Source organism: Xiphophorus maculatus, chromosome 12, assembly GCF_002775205.1.
Source record: "Xiphophorus maculatus strain JP 163 A chromosome 12, X_maculatus-5.0-male, whole genome shotgun sequence".
In the NCBI taxonomy this organism is placed as follows: domain Eukaryota; kingdom Metazoa; phylum Chordata; class Actinopteri; order Cyprinodontiformes; family Poeciliidae; genus Xiphophorus; species Xiphophorus maculatus.
In genome coordinates this window covers 11,744,558-11,762,660 of record NC_036454.1, presented here as the reverse complement: position 1 = coordinate 11,762,660, position 18,103 = coordinate 11,744,558, and the positions used below count along the sequence as shown (strand labels likewise).

Here is an 18,103-nt window from a genome sequence, read left to right as displayed (position 1 = left end):
AAATCAACAGAAATTATATAAAAGGACTAAAATTGGGTTGAATCTGGCAAAGCAATTTTAGAAACTGGAAGAATAGTCAGTGATGATCACCTGTGCTAAAAAATTGTGTTGGGAAATAAAATTGTCATAATCAGCAATCACTTAAACGTTAGGTTAAAATTAAACCTCCAAAAACAACAGCAGAACAAACAAATATATTCAATAGATAAATTAAGACACAGAATTCATGTAAAACTAAAGGGATGGGAGTAAACAACTATGAAGCTGGATTAAAACCACAGAGTAGTGAGGCTAATCTGGAAAAAAAGGTTTGAGTTTGATAGGAAGACTCTGGAGCAATGGAAGGTCGTGTGGTCTGATGAGTCCAGAATTACCCTCTTCTAGAGTGATGGGTGCGTCAGGGTAAGACGAGAGCTATATGTAGAGATGCACCCATCATGTTTAGTGTCTGCTGTACAAGTAAGAGGTCAGCAGACCTTAATATGCTAAATGATCAGGTTGTCCTGTCAGCTCCTTATTTCTTTCCTGATAACACAAAAATATTCTAAGATTCCGATACCATCGTTCATTGTGCTCAAACTGAGAGAGAGTGGTTCAAGAAACATGAAATGTCATCTTCACACATAGATTGGCCACAGATTGAAGTCCGTGGAGAATATTTGGGATGAGATTTTTCCCAAGATCTCCACAAGTTCTCAGCAAAAACTGGATCCAGTATGCTACTGTAGATGCTTATTGGAACAATGCCACGGCTAAATGTGTGCTGTAATCAAAGCTAAAGGCAATTCAAAAAAATATTACAGTATATGACCTTTTTTCTTTTTACCTGTCCTGTCCACCAGTGTAGCATTCAGAATTCAGTGTGTGTCCTTTTCTTTTTGAAGTGCCAGGTTTTGTCATTCACATTCTCCCTTTGTGTCTGTTTTAGTTTCATCCACCCATTCATCCATGATCTAAACCTGCTTATCCTTCCGTCTTGTCATGTTAAAACCAGAAATTTCAAGATTTTTTAGAGATTCTCTGTGATAGACCAACAACATACTGTAGCTCATCATTGTGTAGTGAAAGACAAGTGATGCATGAATTTTTTTATAAATAATACCAAAGAAATGCAGCATTCATATGTATTTATTCCCTTCAACTCTGATGCCTGTTGGTATCCATTCAACCAACCATTCACACACACTCCACTCCAATTTAGAGAGAGCGATTAACCCGTCAGGCATATTTTTCAAACTCTGGGAGGAAGTTGGATTCCCCGAGGGAATCCATGCGTTTTGAATAAAAACCCGAGGTTGGGATTTGAACCGAGGACCTTATTGCTGCCAAATGTGTCACCTTTCCACACTAATCAAAACATTTTTTTGAGCTGGTAAAAGTAAAACACTTCACAATAAAATTATTTTTGCTCTCAACCTAATGATCTTGGACACCATGGCAACAAGTTTCGACATCACTGATTTATGGTGGTGCGGCCTTTTAATGATTAATGATTTTAAGAGAGGGTTGGACAGTTTAGTAAAACCATTATCCCCGATCCTACTTTTCATTCTGTCCACCTATTACAAATATTCACAGAAGGTTTAAACCATAGAGGCCGTCTTCAAGCTGTGCCCCAGCCTACATTTTTAATTTTTCCTTATCATCTAGCTGCCACTGATACTTCATGTAGGTCAGTAAGGAGGCCAGTAATGCATACTCTCTGTTTCTCTCATTGACACAGACACATACTCTAATGCAGTGTGATAATGTAAAATTCAGTATAGAGCTTTCAGTTAAAACACACATCAGGATACGGATATGGACCATGCAGACTTTGAGCAGAAGCACACTGGTAAGAAAGCCACAATCTTCTCCTTACTAGCGGTGTGTGCACTTTCTGGCTGTAAAATATGAGATTGTGTACAAAGTGTTACAAAAAAACATGATCACAGGCAGCATCACAGACTTGGGACTTGACTCTCCCATGTGACACCCCAACAAGAAGTCTGCAGAGATCTAACTAGGGTATATGTCAGAGAAAAGCTTGCCAAAAGCCCTCTCTGAGTAGATTTAAACCCTGCTAACACACTCACACACACGCCGGCAGTTCAGCAGCTACCCACACATATGCCCCCTGCAGAGATTAATAAATCTTATTCAGATCATACGGCTCTGATGAACTTGGTTGACAAAGGGGGTCTGCAGCCTGTCGAGGCAAGTGAGGCACTTTGCCCCTCTCTCATTCAGCTCACCCCTACTCCACTCGCTTTTCATCTTTGTCTTTTTGTCTGTTTGCTATGCTCTTCTTCATTTCGCTCTCGCTGCTGTCCTGCATGCCATACCCCACCAATCTCTTTCTTCCTATTTGATCTCTTCATAATTCAGCAGGAGCTGATGTGGAAAAAAGCCTATTAATTGCAATGATAAGGCTAAAATTGAAGACGACGCACAGATCAAAGGAGGGTTCAGTTTTATATTTTTTGATCACAGACAGACTGCTGTGCTCTTTTCTGGGCTCTTTTAACTAAATAAGCTGGACCAGAGTATTTTAGGGATCAGTGCATGTGTGGTTTGATCTGTGGTTTAAAAAAAAAGTAGAACTGAGCTTGTGCCTTGTTTGAATAAAAATCCATTCATGTATCAATTTTCTCTACCTGCTTCGACTTTGTAAGGGTCACATGGAGCAAGAGCCTCTCCTAAAAGAGAAGCAGAATACACTCTGGACAGGTCATCACTGCAAGGAGACACATGTGACGCACAACACTGAAAACTAATTCAATGAGAAAAAGCAAACAAAATTGAGCTGATATGGATACAAAACCACTAATTTATTGTACATGCTCTTATCTAAGTGTTTTTATTTGCTACAATTGTGTGTTGTGATCGGGAGACATGGTAATAATTTTCATAGCTGTTAGTGACATAACTCTGTATTGTGTCTCACCATCTCTTTCTTACAGGCCAACTCTGAGACTTTAGTTCCCTCTTTTATAACTTCTATGATAGGTTAAAGTTTATTTTAAATACATTCACATAATTTGTAAATTGATTACTGAAAAGTTCTGCTTTCCTAAAATAAAGAATAAAAAATACATTTATTTGAAATTCAGCAGCAATAAATGCTGACAAGAGACAGAACGTGAGTCCACATCACACACTTTTGGCCATAAAGACTGCGTAGTCTGTATCAATTATCTGACCATTTAGGAAATTACTGTATGTTTTTCTGATTAGCATTAAATGCTTTTAAGTAATAAAACTCTTAATGGTCTTAATCTACTCTTTTTATTAGATATGCGCTGATCCTACGAAGCTACTGTAGAAACCTAAAGTGAAAATTAAAACAATTATTTTCTACTATGGCCCTCACCTGTTGAACAGCCTCCCTGAGGACCTGAGGGCAGCTGAGAGTTTATGCTTTAAAGCAAACATTTGTTCAGTCTGGCTCATTATCTTCTTATTATCTTATCTCACCTATTATCTGTATTTTTCTCTATTTATATTGTATAATTTGATTTATCCCATCTACTGTATTGGCAAGAACTTTCATATCCTAAAGATATTGTTTGTTAAAAGTTGTGTTTTAAACACAAATACCTTGACCACTGCATGTTAACATTTTTGGTTTTCTGGTTTTATTCATTTTAGGGTTTTTCAGAAATGACTTTTATATTAGCAACATTTACAATCTAAAGATCCATTTTTGTGATGGTTCCTGCAAAATAAGTAATAATGAGCCCCAAAACTACATGACTCTTTGTAAAGAAAAAAACTGAAATGTATAAATGCTTAACATTTAAACACTGTTATTATGGTTAAAGAGCCATAATTTTATTTTCATTCTTGGGTTTTTGAACAAAGCAAAACATCACACTTTTACAAAAATAGACAGAATATATTTTCTCATATAGAGTATTTCATATGTTTATAAGGAAAATATTACTGCATAGTTCCAGCATCCTTTGGTTAAGGAAGTTCTTTGCAAATACTGCATGAAAATACCCAGAAAAACTGCTAAAATAAGCCTTTTCATTTCATTTCTATCTAAAACACTGCTCAGTTTTACATAGATTTTGGCCAAAGCGTGTAAGAGCCAGTGTAGAGGGCCAAAAGAGCCACATGTGGCTCCAGAGCCGCAGGTTGCAGACCCCTGCCGTGCATGGACAGCTGTGTGCTCTTTGAGGGGAAGACCTGCAGCTGAGCACAGACATGCACAGTGAGCTACAGCCAGTCCCCAACCCGGTCATACAAAACTCACTGTAAAGGGTCAGAAAGTGTCTGTATTGAAAACCAGATTTGTTTGATCATTGAAGTAGAGTTAGCAGCTTACAATACAGTTTTACAAGTCATACATATGTCATTATTAAGAAAATGGAATTGCAAAATATGGACACATGGCAGGGCGGCATGTGTAGCACTACCAATTGTTATGGATGACCGATCCATGATCAGCATCTTTTCCAAAATATTTTGCGGAACCTGTGATGAGAATAAGAGACTAAATAAAATTTCAATTTTATCTTTTTGACTATCAATCTTTAATTCCACACAGCCCCAAATAGCTATTGCTCTAAAACTAAAAGTGCTATTCCTGTGTTGTTCTCTCTCCTGTACACAGTAAGCCACCGTCTAAGTCATTGAGCGCTGCAGCTCATAAATGAGGCTTGAGGGTAAATTATGTGTTATCAAAGGAGCTGTTATAGACAAAAACAATAGATTAAGTCAATCAGCAGAGCTGTAAAGCACTGACTTGATGTGTCTCATTGTACTTTAAGTGTGACCAGTGGAGTCCAGGGTTTATAAATAACACTTTATTAGCCTGTGCTATATGCAGCATCCACGCAGTCTGAATCTATGCGTGTCGTCTCCTGTTTGTGTGAAGTTTGATATTAATCATCGACTCATCTGCCTAAAGGAATGAGCCACTGGCTCCGCATGCTTCAAACAGCACCACCAGAATCTATTACTTATATTCTCACGGCATGGCTGTTTACCATCACAATTAATAAAAATATGACATACACAGGCATAATGCAGAAACAGGATAAAATGGCCTACTTGTGATTACCTTTAATGGAAGAGACTTCTCACTGCAAGGACTGATGGGTAGGGACTGAAGGCTGCTGGCTGGACTCGTCTCTGTGCTCTGCAAAAGCATTCACAAAAACATCAGAAAGGCATCAAAATTATCACGTGAAGAAATCTTCCTAAAATTGAGTCTCAATTTATGCTTTATTGTGTGAAGAAAGTGGAGCTCTCTGAGTTATTTAGCACTGTTTGAACTTTGTTTTGTTGTTAAACCATATAGTAGAAATTCTTTATCTGAAGCATGAATCTCTATGCTATAACTGTTTCCCCAAATATCTGACAGACAATTTTACATGCGTTCTACTGATCTCAGCTGGAGTCACTATTGATTCAACAAAACGTCAAGGTGGGCAACATGGCTTTTTTTCTTTCTGTTATTTCACCGGGTTTCTTTCATATCCTGGTTTTTAACGTCAAGTGTGATCAGATGCAATTTGGCAACAAACAACAACACAAGCAAAAACTAGGCAGAAAGCAAAGTCAAACACACACATACATACACACACACGTCCCATACAGGCAATGGATGGACATGCAGACTGAAGGACACATGCATTCACTGAGTAACTTATGTGTAACCATTACTTTTGAAGGATTAATTGAAGCATGCAGGACTTGATCTAAGAGGATTTAGATCTCTGAGCTAGGGAACGTTTTGATGAACTGCCTACACAAGCTTCTTTCATGCATGCAAAGTTCAACAGACTGATTGTTAGGTACACATCCGTTTCAAGGTTGCTAAGGTGTTAGTCACGTAAAAATAGTTTTTCAAAAAACCATTTTTGTCCTTTCTACACAGTTTCTTATGAAACACACATCATGCCTAAAAATGTCATCATCCAAACAGAAAAGCAACCCAAAATCTTTATAAATCATAAATATGAGAGGCCTGTGTGTGGTCATTTAATGCATTCAGTGGGATGAAACAAAAATAAAGCAGGAGGCGTGGAGCAAGAGACAGGCAGAAATGGCATCCATGAGAGACTTTTAACAAATTTATGAATGTTTTATTTTAGCCACATTTTGACCCTTCTCAGATTAATACTGTATGTCGTTTGGTGGGAGATTACATTGGAAAAACATACTTTTTCAGCCAAATCCCAGATAATATAGTGCTTTGACCTACTTAAAATAAGTTGGGAGAAACATTGGAGTCCAAATCTTTGCAGGGTAAAAACTTGATGTTTTATTGGTTTGGCTGACCTTTTAAAGACACACACCTCCCTATCAGAATTATAGGTGTGCTATGGCGCCAGGCCATCAATGTGTCATCTGTGATCAATGCTTTTCCCTACATAGAGAGACAGCCGTGAACTCACTGACAACTACACCCACAGACACAGCATCCCTCCTTCCTTCCTTCCTTCTCCAACACAAACACATCCTCTGTAAGGTCACCTCTGTCCCACAGCCCTTAACACACAACTGTCCCTACAATTAGATGTGGCTCAGTAAAAAGCCTCTCAGATTTAAGAATTGGCTGCTGGGGAGCCATGAATTTAATGACTTGCACTACACTGAAACTGAATGTCTACAGATGATGAATGGCTTCAGAAAGAAAAGCAGGTTTTGTAGTTAGATGCACACCTTTAATCACACACTCACGTCTCCTAAATCAAGAAGTGAAAGCCTTTAAATAAGAGAAGGGACATTCATTTTCACTCCCTCTAATTGACTTTAGGGTTTTTATAGGACAACAGCGCCATTTTCAAAATATCAGGGTTATCATAGTTCCTGGGTCAACATGGTAGAAAGACTAGACTGGAAATACTGTGCTTATTAGTGAGCCTTTCTCTAGCATGATGCTGGTTTTCATTTCTTTTTGCACCGTGCCGCACACAATTTAGCTCTAGGATTCCACAGAAACTTTAACACATTGTGTACACAACTCATATATGTCAAAACTTCTTATTTTCTGGGCTCACATTCCAAAATTGCCAGTATTTATTATTATTTTTATTTATTTATTTTATCAATCTTAAAGAATAACAGTTACAGTATAAATTTACAACAAATATTTCAACAGTGGACAAGATTTAACACTGGAACCAGCAAAAATGAGATACTGCAGAGGGTGGATAGATGGTTGGATGGATAAAAATCCTTTTTTTTCATCAATCCTTATCTAAATCAACCGTGGAATTTATAAAATTATGACAATAAGGTTATATAACGCAAATAAATCTGAACGAGAATAAAATTGAAATTATATGAGAATAAAGTCATGGTATTACAAGAATAAAGTTATATTATGACTTTATTCTCATAATACTGTTTTATTCTTGTGATACTACAACTTTATTCTCATACTATTTCAGCTTTATACTCTTGCAGTTTCATTCTCATAATATTTTGACTTTATTCACAGAATTTTATTTTAATTTTTCAATTTTCCTACCATGGTCCTTATACTCCGTCAAAATAAATCTATAAACTAGACTCCCAAGATTGTCCAGGAATTTTCAGAAAGCACTGGAACCCGAATACAACAAACTTGTTCCTACAATTACAGAAAAAGTCAAGCAATTCTGTAGGGGTTAGAGTCAAACAACAGACTTGGAACAGGTATGTAGGGATTCAGAGCATTGTCCGGAAGAGCTGTGACTATGTACTGTAACAAATGGTACATCACACTTTAGTTAGAAACCATGGCTGACGTTGACAAATGGGGATCATTGTGTGAGGCTGCTTTTACGCACACACGAGACAGCAGCAGTTTAGAAATGTTCCCTCTGTGCAGCCAAGAGGATAAACTGCTGAAAGAGAAATAATTTAGAAGCAGACGGAGAATGGCTGGCCAAATGTGCAAAGTAAACACTAGGAATACCAAGAGGTTCAGCGATATCAGGCCTGTAGTCATTTTTGTGACATCATTAATTGTACTGATTGTGTCTGCTAATACTTTGCAAGATCTCAGATCTTGACAGTTTTTTTTATTTTTAATAATTTCTTTCAAAATTCCCATATTTATTTTAGAATTTAATGTTGCCATGTTTCTAGTACAAATTGATGAGTTATTAACAAGCTCTGGCATAACACTGAGCTGATTAGCTGTATGTGTTAGCATGCTAACACTAGCAACAGCAAGCTCTGTCAAACTATGTGGATGACATACAGTACAGACCAAATGTTTGGACACACCTTTTAATTCAATGAGTTTCCTTTATTTTCATGACTATTGACATTGTAGATTCACACTGAAGGCATCAAAACTATGAATAACACATGTGGAAATATGCACTAAACAAAAAAGCGTAAAACAACTGAAAATACCTCTTATATTCTAGTTTCTTCAAAGTAGCAACCTTTTGCTGTGATTACTGCTTTGCACACACTCTGCATTTTCTTGATGAGCTTCAAGAGGTAGTCACCTGAAATGGTTTTCACTTCATAGGTGTGCCCTGTCAGGTTAATAAGTGGGATTTCTTGCCTTATAAATAGTCATGAAAATAAAGAAAACCCATTGAATTAGAAGGTGTGTCCAAACTTTTGGTCTGTACTGTAGTTTACAATTAATATCATGATACAGTTTGGTTTTATAGTGATACACAACATATGTTGCAGTATTTAAAATCTGCTCTTTCTTACATTGATAATGCTGCTGTTTTTAATGAACCTGTCACCCAGACTATGACCCTCCTTCCAGCAACAGAACAAAAGCAACTAAGTCTGCAGCTGTTCTCCTTCAAAATCCAACAATGGAAGCAATATTATATAACAGTTCAAACTCCAAAACAAAGCTGCAGTTTGGCAGCATAGTCTTAGAAAATGATAGGCTGGCAAACATAGCTGCAAAAATTAACTAATTCTCTAAAAACAAATAGAAATAGATAAACAGATTCAATTGACCAAAAATATTCTGTCAAACACATGAAATAAATGAAAACAATTGATACAGTCCAATGGTGCATGTAGGAGCGAAGAACTAAAACATCAGACAATTTTCAGTGTTCAATCACTGGAAGAGCAGTCTTTTAAACACAAGCCATGCTTCATCAAGAAACCGCTGCAAATAATAAAATAACAGGATCTGACACAATATTATAGCACAGATACAATCTGAGCACCAACATTTCATAAAACTATTCAGGAAGGAGCAATTAGGACTGCAGCCTACTAGCACAAGTCAAATTGTCACAGAAAATAGTACTTTGTAGGTTTAAAATAAAATACTGTACAATGTGACAAATAATGTAAAAATCATTCTTCTTTTGTCAGATTTTCAGCCAATTTTAACTTTCAAAGAAACCAATCAGTCTTAATGAAGGCCAGCTGAAATTTCTAATCCAGGATAAAGCTATGTTTGCTTACCATCTCTTCCTTGTCATCAATCTTTGATCAAGGCCTGCGTTTCTGTGCATACAATACAGATCTGAAATGCTTGTAACTCTTTTTGGTCTGTTCATAGTTCCAACAGTATCCTCATGTTCCCTTTCCTCACCTGGTGAACAACTTGTTGCTCTGGAATATCCCACGGGTTAGATCTCATCCATGGAACAAAGAATGATACATAAAATATGTCCAGCGACATATGTACTAAGACATATGGCCAAGTCTTAGTACAACATCTTTTCACTACTGTTCTAAAAGATTTCAATTTCTAATGGACAAAACATACCGCAATATACACTAACCCTAAGTGACTGACTCATTTTAAAGCCTAGCACATATTAAAATACTAGATGTTTCCAACACACCGTATTTATGCCGGACAAGCTGAAACACCTACACAATGCAGGTGTGGTGCACCAGGTGTGCAGAGAAAGACGAAAGCAGCACTGACAAAAACAACCATACTGTAGAAATACAGCAAGAATACCAAACCAAAACACACACATTAAAACCCAAAGACCATGACAGCAACATAATTTGCAAGTTAATGATGCAACAAAGAAACCAAAGAGGGCAAAGTGTCTCCTCTTTCATATTCATGTTCTGCTGCTGTGCACCCCTTCTCTCTTCTGCAACTTCATCATCCCTTTAGTTTATGTCACTCTATAAATTACTATTTTGTGTTTCTCTTGCTCCGTCTCTGTGGCCCTTGGAGAGAAAACAGAGCTATGAACAGCAAACAGATCAGGAGAAAGTCGTACATATGCCTCAGTGGGCTGATGTTAGCTGCTCGCTTTGATCTTTAGAAGCTTATAGAGGTATTGAAGTGTTTTCTTTTTTTTGTATGTTTGTTTTTTTGTTGTTTTTTTAAAGGTTCTTGCCAGGTTCTGGACCAAGTTGCTCCTTCATTTAATTCTGTACCATGTCACACCCAGTTAAGGCTTAAACAGCCAACTGAATTGTACCAATTTACAAACATTTTTAGACAGAGAAACTTATTATTTCTTGTGTTTTTTAATCTACCGGTAACCTTTTTTAATTAGGTAAGTTAATAAGATCAGAATTACAGATTCTTATTTATCATGTCAACCAGGAAGTTACACTTGAAACCAAAACTTTACATGCACCGAAAAAAAAGACACACAGCTCACTGTCTGAAATTAAATGAGTCCAAATGTCTCTTGTTTTAGGTCAGCTAGAATTACCAAAGTTACTGTATTTCTATTTGCTAAATGCTGCAATAATAAAAGAAAAAGGATGCTTTATTTATCTTGATAACCAAGTATTTTTACTGAATTATGGCGTTACTATGTTCAGAAACTGCATTGCTCAAATCTTCCTTTAGTATAAATTACATTTATTTTTCTGAAAATGTATAAAACCTAACAATTACATTGCAGGTATAATCACTATCTGGGTCAACTAACTTTAATGAAATATACCAGATTTTGATCCCTTCTGCAGACCAAAATACCTATAAGCAAGCTTGCATTATGGGTGGCATATAACCCCATCTCAGCGGAGAAGATATGAGTAGATTATAGCTTATAACTTTAAATCATTGGCTGTCAAAGCGTCCTGTATGACAGGACATGTGTCATGTACAAAATAGCAAGAGGCAAACGTCTCACTTTGATTCACCAAAATAGTCAGGAATAAAGATACCACAAAGTGCAAATGTACAAAGTGGGGAAAGTAGCAAGACAGCCAGAACCTGTCTTACCACTCTTAAACATGCCTTTTTGTGATTTAGTTAAAGGACAAAAAGACATTAGATCACAAAACAACATATTCAACAAAAACATATGTGTATGTTGAAAACATTTAACCATAATCTGCTTTCCCCAAGACTTCTGCAAGTGTTTTTAAAACCTTTGCAGTGACGGAGTGTCCCCTCTCTGTATTTGTGATGTGACGTGTGGGACAGACCTGAGCCAAGTAAAACATGCAATGTTGTGTTATTATTAAAATCTAGTGATATGTATGAAATGTGAAATAAATAAATTATCTGCATAAGCTGCATAATTGATTCTGTTTTTGTGGAAAAACAGCTACACCATAAAAGAAAAATAACAATAAGAATAATATGGTTCCCTCAGTTATGTTTTCTTTTATTACAAAGGAGTATCAGTCTGTAGTGTGATTGTGACTTAAACTGATTCAACTATGATGCGACCTATTACCTATTACTTGTTTGATTTCAAATTACTACTAATAAACCCACAGCCATAAATATTGTCAATTCATTGATGCCTCTGTCATTTCACATAAAAACTCAGATTTCCCTCTGGCATGGTTTGGTCAAAAATGCAAAACTTAAACCATATTTATCACTTATGAAACTGCATAACTGATGGTGGTGCATAACTACAATTAAAATCCTCAAAAATCAAATACTTTTAAAAAAGATAATTATGTTCCTGACAAAAAAAGACAGTAAACCATACTTTTTTTTCTTCAACCATTTAAAGACTCACAAGACTGAATGAGTATTCAGTTAACACAAACCTATGGTCTGCATACCTAAACCTTGCAAAACTACGCTATTGCAACGTGTTAATGCTTTACTAAGTGACCATTAACATCAATCAAATCTATAGTAATGTGAAGGTAATTTTATTGAATTTCAAAGATTCATAATCAGATGGTTTCATTGCCTGAGGTAAAGCTAAAGCTTGAAAAAGACATTTAAGGAGCAAAATTATAGTCGATAGCTGAATGATTTAAGCATGCATTGCCTGCATGCTTGAGAACACAGAAACAATATCATGGCAGCCACTTAAAGACATATCGTAGGTTCATCCTCTGAAACGCAAGGAAGAAAATGATAAGGAATCCACTTTTATGAGATTTAATAAAGCTGATTAATCAAGACATAAACAATTGAGAGAGTAGTACTTTTGAAATAAATTTATGCCAGTGAAAAAATTATGTGACGCTTTTAGAACCTAATCAGTCCAAGGTAAAGCACTTAACTTTTTCACATTTTCTCATATCGCAACAATAGTCTTCAATGTGTTTTATTGGTGGTTTTATGTAAAACACAAAAACAAAGCAGCAAAAATTTCCAAAGTGGACAAAACATACAGAAATAAATATGGAGAAATTCAAGGACTTCTAAAGATTTTGGCTGTTTTTGCCATACTCCATGTTCAAGACTATTGAACTTTTATCAACAGACAATGGTAACCTAAGTAAGACACAGTTTTTAAATGGCTTAATTTCTTAAACTATTTAAGAAATGGCTGTCTAGTCCAACCTTCCCCACTATGAAAAGGGGAACCCCTATGTTAAGTCATGAATTTTCAGGATCTTTTTTTTTGGTTAACACTTTCATTATTCAGTTGCTTGACCCATAAGATCAAGCAATCACTTCAAATAAGTTGTCTGAGAACATGAGGCAGGAAGAAAAATCTGAAAAAGCAACACATCATGCCTTGACCTGAAGACATTCTGAAATAAAGTTATCCATATATCCACCTAGTAATGGGTACATTCAAATCTCTAAGGCTTTCCAATTGCAGCAAACTCAAATCAGAGTTGATCTCCGCAAATTGAGAAAGCATAGAACAGAGAAGGACGTCAACAGCTCATCTATGGGTCACAAAGAACCCAAAAAACATTCAAAGTACTGCAAGAATCACTTGCTTTGGTTAAGATCTGTGGTCAGAATTTAACAAAAGGAAAGAGGCTGGGGGAAAAAATGCATCTATGGGAAAATTCATGGAAACAACTAACCTTAAAGAAAACAAAGACTCATTTCATATATGATATAGAAAGAAAAACATTCTGGTCATGCCAAAGACTTTTGTGGACATATTCTGTGAACCGACAAGGCAAAATTGGGTCAACATGTATCATGTCAAACATGGAGGTGATGGTGTGATGATTTGGGCCTGTTTGGTTGCTTCAGAACCTGGACAACTTGCCGCAGGTCATGGAACTATGAATACCACTGCCTAACAGAAAGATCTGAGGAACAATGTCTGGCCATTACGTCTATGTCTGAATGACTAAAAGAAAAAACAAAATAAGACTACTCAGTCTGAAATTAAATACAGATGGGACAGTGTGGAACAACCAGAAAAGGCGCTTCATTTTCAAAGGTCCTCTACTGTGACTGAACTTACTAAATTATACAAAGATTTGTCCAACATTCCTCCACAGCAGCTTTAGAGACTTATGTTTTGTTAGCACAAATGCTTGATGCCAATCAAGGCCATCAGTTATTAGAATTAGGGGACAATTACTTTGTTCACAGAGGGCCAGGTCGGTTTGTAAAGCTTTGTTTCCCATCAATAAAACAGGTTGTCTCTTCAAAACTCCATTTCACATGAAGGTTCTGTGACGAGTGGATAATTACTTTTTGGCAGCAGTGTAAATCCACATAAATCCACATCAAATGTGACCATATGCTTGTTGCTGTGTGAAAATACATCACCCACCTCCTGTAATGTCCTTCTCAGTCTTAAAAGCAGGGTTTTGACCGCTGTGCATTCCTGCTGCATCAGTCTGAGCGGAAGGCTCTCCAGCCCCGGTGGTAGAGGGTCGTCATCCTTCCCTAAACCAGGCCCCACGCTACATTCAGTGGGCAGCAGACTGGTTGGTCGACTGAGTTCCCTGGAGAAGAGGCAAAGAGAAGTAAAAAAAAAAGAAGTAATAATAGCATAAACCAGCGTGAAAACAGGATCATTGACCTGGCTTCAGCTCTCCCTGCTGCTGTCCTTGTTGCCATTGGTGAGCACTGACAGTGTAGATGATACGTTCTACAGTAATGTGGCGATACCAGCTGTTTTCTGGTATCCAAGTAATTCCAAAACCCCTGTGTGATATCGTGCGTGATCAGTGAAAAAGACACAGACATCGTCCAATTGTGTGACGGCATGTGTGGGCGTGTGTAAGGGTGTGTGTGTGTTCAAGGAGCTCTCTCAGTAGAAGTACACAAGAAACTTTAAATACAAGGTGTACAGATAGTCCAAAGATATCTCTAAAAAATGTACGTTTATAAAACCTGATAACTAATTAGCTTCCAAAAACTCTCTACAAAGCAATAACATTTTAAAGCTTAGACAATTTCATTCACATTATCTCAAAAGACTCAACTTAACTACTGCTTTAATTAACAATACCATTTGAAAACTACTGTGTTAAAATTAATTGGGTTTCTTGAGCTGATTTTTGGAAGGTTGCGGGCCACCACAGTAGAGAAGTTGTTAACCCTCTTGCTTGGAGCAAGAAGTTATTAGATTTGAATTTCAGCTTTGGATTTTTCTTCACAAAGTTTTCACTGTGCATGTGGATTTTAGGGATACACCTATTGCAGTTTTCTGGCCGATCACTGATTACTGATCTATTAAAAATTTTGACCTGCCAACTCCGATTTTGACAGATACCAAATTTTTTTGTCTAAAATGTTACTAAATGTAGCAAAACAGTTGATGAGTTGCCAACCTCGTGATGACTTTTGTTAACTGCAAACCTATAGACCTGATCTGGTGGGCCGGTCTACTACTCAAACCTCTCTCACAGCAGAGCAGAAAAAGATAACAGTTGATTTAAATACCCTTGCCGAAGTAGATAAAATCGGTGGTTAAGATCGGCTTCTCGTGTAAAAATCGGCTGATCCCAAAATTAGGGAAATCGGCACCGATAAATCGGTGCATCCCTAGAGGTTTTGGTGATCAAATTGTGTATCGTACTTTGACAAATAAGTAGAAAGATGACGAGAGTGTTATTTTCCTATGAATCATCAAAATATACCACTGAAACAAAAGACAGATACGCAGAGGTGTAATGGGCATTTAGTCAGCTGCTTTATCAAAAAGGATTGAACTTAAATTTTTTAAAACATTCAATTGGAGATATAAGAAAAGCATACTGACTATGTACATTTCATGATGCTTTTTTTCTCCCACATGCACATCATTCCTGACATCAAGAAACTGGTTAAATAACAAAACAATTTAATATGCTGAAGTGACCTTAATTTATGCATTAACAACTCCCAGCCAAATTGTGATACTTTGACATCAGCATACATATCTTCACTTTTTTATGACATTTTGAAAAGGTGAGCTGTGAAATACCACCTTCTTGTCTGAAAAAGCACACAGACACCCTCTGAGTTCATACTCTGCATAACAAGAGAGGGTGGAGAGGGAGTGATTGCAGTAAAAGAGGCAGTCAGTAGCACGTGGAGCTCTTTATCATCAGGCGAGCATGTTCGCTTTGACTGATGGCCATTTAGAGGAGGGTGAGAGGAGATGAGAGACCTTCTGTCTCATTCTTCCAGAAAAATGACCAAGTAAACAGCGGCAGAGAGTGTTAAGTCAGACAATAAATTCTGCTGGAAACTCAATTTTTAGACCAAAAGAAGACAATATCACAAAAATATCAATAACCCAAAATAATTCAGAACTGCATATTCTGAAAAGATGTAACTGCTTCGACTTACTTTTGTCTTTACCAGACCTCCAAGTCATAACATCTCCTTTTTCTTTAAATCTGCAACTCCTCCCGAAGCAAGCCCCACCCAACCCTTCTCCTCAGTCCTTGTCTACCAACTCTTTAGCTTCCCCTTAGCCCATTCGTTCTTCGCCCCCTCTCGTTGTGACAACCACTCCACTGAGTTGATGCAGTATCAAAGCTTCAGGTAGCCCTCTGGGGATTCTGCTGAGCCGCTCAGACAAATGTCGAGGAAACAGGCAGCCTTTTGAGGACAGGTGAACGGTGTCTGTCAAGAGGCTGTGGGTGTTTTTGTCCCCACTCTAAAACGGTAATGTTTGTAGTGTTTTGATCCTGTTTGACATCTCTGGATAAGGTGAACTATCGGCATGCTTTTTCTCAGTTGCCCCACATGCTAGTCAAGAGGGATGAGTTGAGCAAAAATAAATGACAAAAGATCAGTCAGTTATTCTTCTCTCTGAGCGCTGCAGAGTGAAGCGCCAAAACAAAGGTTTTGGGGTTTTTTTCCCCTTTCTGTCAAAAGATTTTATATTTTGTTTTACTGCATGCGTATGTTTCTCAGCGGGTAACACATTTACCCTTTGCCTGATTTTTTCAAGGTTTTGAAGTTTGATTTAGTTTTCTGTAGATGGCACTTTAAATTCTCATGGTAAAAGAAAACCAGCTATTTCATGACACTGTTTGTTAGCCATCTTAGTGTTGTAAATTATTTACATGGGGGAGACTGTAAAAAAAAAAAAGACAAGAAAAAACTCATTACATTTTTTCTTAATTCTTATTAATTACTGCCCAGAAATGAATAATAATTTTATTGCAGCACAGTAAAATACTTAAATTAGACAACAGCTCCTGAAATGTCACTTTTTTCTAATTGTACCTCACATATCAGGTTTTACTCACACAATAATTGTTTAAACATTTATGTGTTACATTGTACGTAACATAGCAAGGATGGTTTGTTGTTATTCTACAACTGAATAGTTCCATCCATCCATCCATTTTCTTTACACCCTGTCCCTTAGAAGGGTCGGGAGACAACTGAGTAGTTAAAATATATTAATCTCTACATATGTTAATCTCTTTTAAAACTTCAAAATTTGTAAAGCTCAAAGGTTTTTTTTTGAAGGTTTTGAATGCAAATCTGAAGCTGTTCTTTTTGCTGGGTCTGAAAACAGATTTTATTTAGGGGTGTCAAGTTAGAGGATGTTGAGTACAAATGAGCAACACAGTTCAGATTTCAGTGAGTAAAAGGTTTTAAAAACCACACATCATCAATAAAAGTGTCTCAGAATTAATGTAACTACTTCTGTCTTCTCTCACATTCCTACAAATTTTACATTTCAAAATCCCATAATCCAATTATGAATACCATAAGTTTTAGACTCATATTTTCAGACTTGTTAGTTCTTTTCACCCTTATTTTGTGACTGTATTTGAAGAGAAGACGGACAGACGGATTTTGATCTGTACAACTTCATTAAGAGAACGGCAAAACTTTAAAACCAGTGGTTAATCTATAATGACAGCAGTAGCTTTGGTAAAGGAGAACATGCTGTTTGTGCGCTGTATGAGCACACTTGCATAACAGCTGCTGTGTGGGGAAAAACAAACTGGTGAAATATGGTGACTCATCTTCATGTTGGGGATAAAAACTTGCACATCACGGATATCTCAAAGACTTGGTTCTTGCTTGAAATTCCCTCCAGGAGTCTTAAGCTACTCAATGTTATGTTCTGTGAATCTGTGGGTGCATGTGCATCCATGCATGTGATTTTTGTGGTCTGTAGTTACAGGGAAGACAAGTTATTTTCCAGCTAAGCATGAGTTTCATCTGTGGGTAATTACCCCACACATACAAGCACGTACACACTCACACAAAGGGAAGTGCAGCAAACAGTAGAAGACAAGTCTGTTCAGTGATGATAGATGCTATACAGGCAGGGAGGCCGTTCCTCCACTCAGGGTCATCTGTCTTTTCACTGTCATGAGCTGGTAGCCAGACACTCTCACTCTATTTCACGTTTTCTATAACTCTCTCTCTCTGTCTTTCTCTCTTACACACACACAAATACACACACAGCACATCTGCAAAGCATGTGATTGCTGGGAATAGGACTCGGTGAGAGTAAGCAATTAAGAGATTATAGAAAGTCCTAATTTGAATTGATAGATGCGTATGTTCTATTACACCAGCTAGTGGTAGAATCTGGTACTACTTGAGCATGTCCAAGTGCAG

General features: G+C 37.1%; 1 protein-coding gene across 2 annotated transcripts in view; it reads right to left on the bottom strand.

Annotated features, from left to right (window-relative positions):
• ccser1 (coiled-coil serine rich protein 1) overlaps positions 1-18,103 on the bottom strand; it is a 137,409-nt gene that overhangs the window by 78,813 nt on the left and 40,493 nt on the right. For both annotated transcript variants that reach the window (XM_014468864.2, XM_023343815.1), the window contains exons 7-8: positions 13,848-14,022; positions 5,051-5,128 (exon numbers count right to left, since the gene is read on the bottom strand). In XM_014468864.2, the coding sequence (XP_014324350.1) occupies positions 5,051-5,128; positions 13,848-14,022 (253 nt within the window). The remainder of the gene's footprint in view (positions 1-5,050; positions 5,129-13,847; positions 14,023-18,103) is intronic.